Source organism: Rhizophagus irregularis, chromosome 11 (assembly GCF_026210795.1).
Source record: "Rhizophagus irregularis chromosome 11, complete sequence".
In the NCBI taxonomy this organism is placed as follows: domain Eukaryota; kingdom Fungi; phylum Glomeromycota; class Glomeromycetes; order Glomerales; family Glomeraceae; genus Rhizophagus; species Rhizophagus irregularis.
The window spans coordinates 1,050,626-1,059,333 of NC_089439.1; the positions used below are offsets into that span (position 1 = coordinate 1,050,626).

General features: G+C 42.3%; 4 protein-coding genes across 4 annotated transcripts; all 4 read right to left on the reverse strand.

The window, feature by feature from the left end:
• Positions 1-2,307: 2,307 nt before the first annotated feature.
• OCT59_002774 (uncharacterized protein) lies at positions 2,308-2,724 on the reverse strand (the record flags this gene model as incomplete). Its single annotated transcript, XM_066145160.1, has 1 exon — positions 2,308-2,724. One exon carries the CDS (start codon positions 2,722-2,724, stop codon positions 2,308-2,310), a length of 417 nt encoding a protein of 138 aa, XP_065995907.1.
• Positions 2,725-2,817: 93 nt separating this feature from the next.
• On the reverse strand, positions 2,818-3,288 carry OCT59_002775 (uncharacterized protein; the record flags this gene model as incomplete). Its single annotated transcript, XM_066145161.1, has 1 exon — positions 2,818-3,288. The coding sequence occupies one exon, from the start codon at positions 3,286-3,288 to the stop codon at positions 2,818-2,820; it is 471 nt and encodes a 156-aa protein (XP_065995908.1).
• Positions 3,289-3,401: 113 nt separating this feature from the next.
• On the reverse strand, positions 3,402-5,282 carry OCT59_002776 (uncharacterized protein; the record flags this gene model as incomplete). The annotated part of the gene is made up of 1 exon (XM_066145162.1): positions 3,402-5,282. The coding sequence occupies one exon, from the start codon at positions 5,280-5,282 to the stop codon at positions 3,402-3,404; it is 1,881 nt and encodes a 626-aa protein (XP_065995909.1).
• A 2,854-nt stretch (positions 5,283-8,136) lies between these two features.
• OCT59_002777 (uncharacterized protein) lies at positions 8,137-8,496 on the reverse strand (the record flags this gene model as incomplete). The annotated part of the gene is made up of 1 exon (XM_066145164.1): positions 8,137-8,496. The coding sequence occupies one exon, from the start codon at positions 8,494-8,496 to the stop codon at positions 8,137-8,139; it is 360 nt and encodes a 119-aa protein (XP_065995910.1).
• Between the last annotated feature and the right edge of the window lie 212 nt (positions 8,497-8,708).

Below are 8,708 nucleotides of genomic sequence, written 5' to 3' on the forward strand. Positions count from 1 at the left end.
GAGCGATTGTAAAGTATCTTTAATCGCTTTTTGATCTTGAATAACGGAGTTCAATTCGTCTTGCGGGGAAGGGGTAGAAGTGGATGCGGAAGCAGAGTGTGGGGCTTTGTTGGATGTAGATGCAGAGGAAGAGGATTTCAGTGAACCGGCAGATAAAGGAGCATTGGGATGCTGGATTAAGGTGCCAGTGGTTTCAGGAGGGTCTTCTTCCATTCGATCAGGTTCAGTATTAACGACAGGTGCAGAGGGAGGATCGATGCCTAAATGGGCTTCAATAGCAGATAGCCGTTGATTGTTAAGTTCAAGATTTGAAATGCGGGATTCCACTCAAGCAACATCTTGTTGAAGATTCTTTAAAACATTAAGAATCTTAAGGGCAGCCTCAAGAGCATTAGGAGAATTCGGATCCGGGAGTGGAGCACGAGCATTGGACGAAAAGGAAACAGATCTATCTTTGCCTTTACGGTTGTTGGAAGGTGTACGTCCATGAGCAGTTGAGGAGGAGTTAGCTGAGCCAGAGGAGGAGGAGGGCTTAGCATTAATATTGGAATTATTATTATTAGATCGATTGGAGTTGGAATTAGAATGCTGAGCTGAAGCAGAACGATCCCGAGATTTAGATCGAGATCGAGAACGAGAATTATTGCGCGGCGTTCTTTGTTGGGTGGGCCTTTGGCCAATGTTGAAGCGTTCTTTAAGAGCAGCTACAGGGTCACGTGTACATGAACGACCACGGCGTTGGTTAAGCGGACAGGAGGTAGGAGCACAACCGAGTTTACCACATCGATGGCAAAGAGCTTTCGAATCGTTGGATGTACCCCATCGAAGAGTAAGACCTTGGAAACCAATAGTCTGCTCCATAGCGGCATCCATTGTCTCTTGCGAGTTGAAGGTAACATAAGCCCAAGGCTTGGGTTTATAAGAATTTAGGGAAAGGGGAATGTTAATAGCTTTTGCTCCATGTTCTTTGACCAAAGGAGTGAGATGGATATCTTTGGTATTAGCGGGAAGTCCAGAGAGAACAGCTACGAACGCTCTACGAGCAGCTTTTTGTTCTAAAGAGTAATGGCAAGGGGTAACACGTAAGCAGGTGGAAAAGCAGTAAACGGCCCATTGAGTTGTGAAACGGGAGATGGCATCAGCATGATCATAGACAATGCGAGCTTGTTGCATCTTAGCACCTTTCCTTGAGTAAAGATGGAGGGCAAGGAGATTGCCGAATTTCTTGAAGTAGGATTGGAGTTGCGGTTTAGTAATGAAGAACGGTATATCCGTGACTTGAATTGCACGGAGGTCTTCATCGGACCGGAGCTGTTTAGGATCGTACAGGTGGAATTGTAGGTCCGGAAAATCGGAGTGAGTGCTTCCAACACACAAGTCACGAGCCTCCGCAGTATGAAAATGTATGATGAGACGCTTAGCGTCCCCTGAACCAGTCATACGAGCCCGACCGGTATATGATTCATACGTTTCTAAAAATAAATTATTAACGGCATCTATAATTGCCTTATTAGTTTTAAGTTTCTCTAGAGTTTGAGGAGCGGAGTTGGGTGCAGCCGCAGCCAGGAAATCTTGACGATTAATGGTAATGGTGGGGGAGGGATCAACAACCTGATCGGGCGATGTACCATCATTTACGTCCATATTAGGGGACGCGTTAGGGGATGAGTTATTTTCTTTGTTTCGAGGTGCATGAATTGACGCGTTAGCACCAGAGGACGCGTCTTGGCCAGGCGCAGTAGGCGCAGCAGAATTATTCGGGGTGGAAGCTTGAGTATTTTCTTGGGCGGTGCTGCGGGAATTATTTTGTTGAGGAATAGCGGTCGAAGTTGAACCAACTAAACCACCGTCAGCCAGCGCGTCGGCAATGAAATCTTCATAGTCTTCATCCATGGAGTCTTTTGTAAGTATACGGGAACGTTTTTGAGAATTATTATCACTATCAGAACCAGAGTTGTCGGAGAGTTGTTTTTTATTATTTTTCTTTTCTTGACGAGCAGCCTTATTACTATTAGGATTATAACTGCCGCCACCTCTTCTAGCAAGGTTTCTAGACATGTTAGAAGGTATGAGTTGGGTAAAATATAAGAGTTGTTAGTACGAAGATATAAAATTTTCTTTCCGAAAATTTTTGGTTAATAGATCGGCGGTAAGAGATCTATCAGTCCTTATTAAAAAATGCAAGGATACCTGATGATAAGGTTACATGGTCATCAATCCTTGTCGAAAAAATTTAAGGATACCTGATGATAAGGTTACATGGTCATCAGTCCTTGTCAAGAAATATGAGGATACCCGATAAATAAGCTACTCCTGTTGAGTCCATTCATTCCACTTCCAGTCCAGTCTCCAAGGATCGCCTCCCCATCTTTGTTCACTTAATGCATGCTCTATGGTTTCCCTCTCTTGGGGGTCCACGACCATCCCATTCCTAAGCATTTTCTCCATAATATAAAGCTGATCCTCAGTGAGGCGGTCTATCCATCTTTTATAGAAGTCGTTTACATCTTCAAATGATATCCAGTCAATATTCCCTTTTTCAAACGGCTTTCCAAGAGCTTGGACATGCCCAATTGTAGTAGCGTAATTTTTCCATCTCTTATATACTTCTTGACGAACCTCCTGCCACCACACACTATCTACTTTACTCGCTGCAATAAGGTCAGTATCTGGGATCTTTGCAACAATGCGTTCGACTATTTCTACTGGTAATCGGTCCAACATGATGTTATGTTACTTATACTATAGCCATCTTCAATTACTGTATGCCCATTACAAATGGATAAAAAATATAAACTAAATTCGTACAGGAGCCGCTTATGCAAGAAGTTCTGCTAAGGTTTTCTCAGCCTCGTTTTTAGTAATAGCTTGCTTTGGGGGACCGGTTGATAAGTCCTTAGTCGCATTATAATACAATTCGAAGAGGACCTCAAGCTTATCTAGGAGAGCTTGTTTATTCTTGTATGATTCACGGATTTTTGCTATCTTAGCAGTATATGCCGCATTATCTGGGAAGAGTTTTCTGGCCACGAACTTCACATATGATACAGGAGAATTTGCCGTCTGGATTCGCTTGATATACTTCACATGATCCTGGACAAGGTAGCTGGTTTTGCTAAACCCAGATACTAATGCGACTACTATAGTGTCTTTTAATGCACGGATAATCTTGAGGACAGTTTCATCAGAGACAATGGTGAACTGATTGTGTGATGCATCATAAATAACTTTATCACTAATGCTGTCAGTGCTGTTAATAATGCTTGCTAATTCGGTATATGTTGACATGATTCCTTATACTTTTTTGTACTTTGTAATAAATAGGAATCTTCAAATTGACTTTACATTCAAGCAAGAAAAAATATATATACCTACTATAAACCCAACCGCATTCTTGGCAATCATGTCCAGATAACCTTGTTTGCATTTTTCACATGGCAGTATCCTGCGGTTTCAAACTTGAGAGCTTTCAATGCTTTGGATGCATTTTCTGGACAAGTGATAAGTGTAGGACTACTCGGCTGTTCCTCTAGAATAAATCCATTTGTATGGATGCGTCGTACTTTATCCTTATATGGTTCTAATAACTCTGAAGTCGTCTTCCGTCCATGTGCTAATAAGAATGGAGCGATCCTAGGATACTCACCCTTGAAGGGACTACCTGGGTTTGTGAACTGGAATCGCCACTGGTCAGATCCTACTGGTACGATGGAGTCAAGTGTGTGGCCTTCTGGAAACTTGAATGGATCTGTTTGATCTGTGGTGAGTGTCTTGTAATTGCGTTTCCTCTGGCAGAGTGCTCCCCATAGTGTATTGAGAACTCTCTTTGCAACACGACCGGCCACGCCACCCTGGTTCTTTATATTGAAGAGAAAGTGGACATACTCACCAAATATTACAGTCCCAGGAATTCTTGCTTCTCTGTCATATATCAAGGCATTTGGCTTTCCATCCTGGATTAACTGTATATCGAGTCCAAGTTTCTTTGCTCGTTGTAAGTCAACAAATGTATAGACTCCCCTCTTATTCTGTCGGAAGAGAATGTCATTACCACTTACCTTGCCCTTGGGCGCTCCCTGGGAGCTAGCACGAAATAATCCATACAAGGCATAACCTCTATGGTCTACAAAGTCTTTGAGTATTTGAAACTTACCTTGTCGGATTGGAAAGTTTGCATTTGATTGCTGAATACTTGGATACAAACTTGTCACGTCGTATTGCCTTCCATAGCCCTTCCATTCATTGTCTGCCCAGATAAGACCTCCCATCATTGCATCACTTATCCACTCTGCTTCGACTGGGTCAAGAGGATCATTGGCTGGAACCCCTACACTAAACCGTTCAAAAAGCCAGAGTGCAGTTCTCTTGTACGACCAGTTGTGGTAAGATAAGTCGATTCCTAGACCGAACTTCTTTGTAGCCTGTAGAAAGGAATCCCGCTCTTCATGGATCCTCTGGTATGTTTCCTCAAATGTTTCATATATTCCAGTTTTACAATTCTTCTCGATAGGGATGAAGGAGTAACTATCAGAGTTCTTACCTTTCTGAAACTGTCCAACTGTAAGAGACTTAACTGTCTTACCATTGTATATTGTTACTACATTATTAACCCCATCTTCACGATAAACAAAGGGAGACTTTTGTTTTCTATCTAATTTGCTAGGGTGGAGTCTTCCGGGATTCAGTGCAAGAGAATAGTGGCCTTCAGACAAAATAAGTGTTGCACGTCTGTCAGATTTGCTCTTAGAAATTCGAGTGGAATCCCCTACAATATTAAGTGCAAGGCTTCCTGCAAGTTGTTCAACCTTATCCATATATGAGACTGAAACTGGAGCATCACGATTGAGACCTAATGCCTTTTTGATATATTCGGGCTTTTCGATTGACTTTGGCATTTTAGAGAATGTGCCGTAGATATATTTCAGGCATTCATACAGGCAATCATTTAGCTTCCCGTTGCAACCCCCTGCAACCGGTGAGGCATCTCTCACATAAATTATGAATCGTTCAAAATAATCAGGGTCTGCGTCATCCAGTAGTTGTGCTTCGTCGTAGTGGTCCAAGAGTGAGAAGAGGCTGGCTGGTTGGTTTCCTGATGTCCATCCACCGGGTTTCCAGTTTTCATAGGGGAGCAGAATCTGAAATTTATGTGTCAGATACCGGGATTGGAGTCGCTGTCCAAGTCTTGCTATTGCTCCTCTGGAAAATCTTGCGCCTGAATACTGTAATTCTTTGATATCCGGTCTTGTAGGTAAAGCACGGACAATCTCTAAATAAACCATTTAATGTATTTATGAATTGTGTTCAGTTGTAATATAGGTTTTTTATACAAAAAATATAAGATAACTAAGAAGTGCTTATCTTATTAAAAGGAGTCAATCTTGCTGCATACACGATCAAGATCCTCTTCATCCCAGTCGTCAACAATTCCATTGGCGGCTTCCCATTCACGTTCCATATCAGTTTTTGGACATTCCTCGGGGATCTCTCGCGCTTTACCCTTATTCATCTTCATAGTTTCATAACCGGAGGTGGTAGGGATAATCTCGGCATCATGATCCTCCTTATATGCTCTTATTAGATCTGCGAGTTCTTTACGGCTAGGTGTTTTAGGTAAGTACCCATTATATTCTATCCAGTCCTTGAAGCGGTCTACTACCTCCCTAAGGTAGTACTGGTACTCGTCCTCAATACGTGTTGTGGGACATTCCTCTACTTCAAATGCGAGTATTTCCCAGTCATAGTCGTCTGACACGTCTTGGTACTTAGCCCATAAATCCTTACCTGTATTGTAGAGATCATTGAAGACCTGGTCCTTTGAATTCTTGACCCATGGCTTACGATCCCATCGGTGCCTTTCATGCCAAGCCCAGTGTGCTCGAGTACCTTCCTTTGGTTCAGGGTCCCAGTCAACTTCTAGTTCTGTGTCAGGTTCTGGGATAGGTTGCTCTTCAGGAGCCGGTTCTGGGTCAGGCTTAGTAACAGATGCAGAAAATTCTGCGGGAGACTCGGGTTGTTGTTCAGGAGCTGGGTTCACAGTTGTAAAATCTGAGTCAGATAGCAAGTCATCTAAAATGTCGTAGTCATCATCAGCTTTAAATGCAGGTTCCTCAGCAGGCGGTTCATTTTCTTGATCAGGTTCCTCATCAGATAGATAACAGTCCGAGAAGCTATCTATAGGTTCATCAGTATCTGACTCTATAGGAGCTGGAGATTCCTCAGGAATAGGATCCTCATTGATGACAGGTGCGGGTTTTACCTTCAAGGAATCGGGTTTGGGTGGTACTGGTGGTGAAGTCTTTTTGGGAACTACAAGTGCAGATTTCTCTTCAGTAGGCTTTTTCTCGACAGGAGCGGGTTTTTCCTCAGCAGGTTTCTCTTGTACATCTTGTGGATTATTAGCAGGAATGCTATATATATTTGCCAAGAACTTTTCTAAGGCTTTGGGATCAGATGCGGGCTTCTCAGGAGTTTCTACATCTATTCCTTCTATATTGATTTCATCTGTTTCGTGGATCCATTTTTTGGTGAGAAACTTTTTGTAAAGGTCCTCCCTGGATATGCTGTAAACTCGTGGTGTTGCCTTACCTACACGTATTTTTCTGCTATTTATACCCAACTCATTTGATAGGATTCTAGAAGCGTTTATCTTTGATAGGGGTGTAATGCAATGAGTTTCACAGTATGAAGTATATACCCTATAAAATTCTTGAACAGGTAGGTCGGTTATATGATTTTTTACTATGAGGTAAGTGTCCTTTATGAATTGAAATAGGGGTGGGAGAGTTGATATGATGTGATCCTGCTTAGATATTGTCATAGGTGGTGGATTCCCATTGAAGTCTGGGTAAGTGTCTGCAATGGCTCTCAAGTAAGCATAGAATGCCTCACTGGCGCCTGGGTATTTCATAGCATCACTGAGTTTCTTAAAGTAGTTAAGGTCTCCTTTGCGGAATGGTGACACATCCAAGAACACTGTGCGCCTATCGTCATTCTCCACTCTGAGAGCATTTTCATTGGTGAGTACAATAGTGGATATAAAGTTTTTGTAATGTGTTGGCGTCTTGTATTTTTCATGGATTTCCATTATGTCACCTGTTACCTTATCCTTCAACGATCGATACAGATTATTCCACTGGCTTTTTTCTGTAGGCATTTCCTCGAGGAGGAGAAGAATCTTACCCTGTAATTGCCCATTGAAACTTCCAAGAATCGTTTGAGGATCGCTGGTCTTATAAACAAGTTGAGTACCTAAGACACTACGTTGAATGAAATCTGTTATAATACTCTTACCCCAACCCTGTCCGGATTTCAGGTAGAGAATCGAATACATTTTCCTTCCAGCTGCCACACCGGCCAACCACTTTATGATATACTCAGTAAGATTCCAATCGCCTGAACACCAGATATCCTGAATGTGGGAGAAGATAAATTTAACTGCCTGATGGGTTGTAGACTCAAAATTGGATATCGGACGCAGGATATGGAGAAATCCTGGGAAGATATTGAGATAAAGTTGGCCACCTAGTTTAAAGATACGGGATTTTTGAGGGTCACAGGTAGCTACACATACAGTACTATATTCGATCATAAACCATTTGTTGATATTGAATTCAACCTTTTGTGAAGGACCTTGTTCGGATTGTGTGTAAAAGACTTTGGTAATTAGACGGATAAGTTTACTAATATTTTTATCGGGGATGTGCTCGAGGTTTTTGATTTCTGATCGCCACATGAAGACTCCATGTGGGTTGGAGCAGGGGATAAAGTAACTGCAAAGATAACCTTTAGCTTGATTGAGATCCCTCATATTCTTTGCAGCGTTAATGAGCCGTTTAAGCTCATCAATACTAAAAGCCTTCTTCTGTTCACCGAACTTGGGGATAACTTGAGCTTGAGTGCTAGTTTGGGCAGTCATTTTTTGTTCTATCAAATCGAGTACTAATTTATAGTTACCTAATCTTCAATTGCCGAATATTTTTCCAAAGATCTGCACTCCTACCAATTTACCCTCCTGTAGTCCTATGGTCCTGCGATTCTGCGGTCCTCTGGTTATATCTGGTTATCTTCTAGGGGTAAAAAAAAACTATAAACCACGAACCTTTACGACTGCTCTAAATCTTCCCTTTCCCTTTTTCAAACTACATATATCTGAAATCCAAACCGCTCAAGAGCTCCTTTTACTATAGTTAGCTTTTTTCTAGTGTCCGTTAACTCTTTACAAGCCTTTTGATACGCCTTCCATTCAAGTTCACGGAGGGTACCCTCCTCCTCCAATGATTGGCCAAAAGCATCGTTTGCTTTTTCCTTCTTTTCTACGGCCCTGTCGTATGCCTCCTCGGCTTTTTTATGCCGCTTCCAGAGTACTCGTTCAGCTTCAGCTCTCCAGATTGGGCTGACTTCTAAAAGATGTGGCCCAAAATTGCTACTTGGAATGTGTTCCAGGATATGGCTTACAAGTTCGGGGATTACTGATACTGCGTGCGGGGTATACATGTTATCTGTCCTTATAGGTTACTTATGGTATACCCATTGTTCAATTACTTATTTTTTCTGACGGGGGCGGGACGGGGTTGGTCTTACTGGCTCTATAGACCTTCTAGGGGCTTACCTACTAATTTACCTGGTTTGCTGTCTCACTGCTTCCAATAGATTATTAGACGGAATCCTGACTTGTTCCAGATGTTCCGGATGTGGCGGATCTGGGG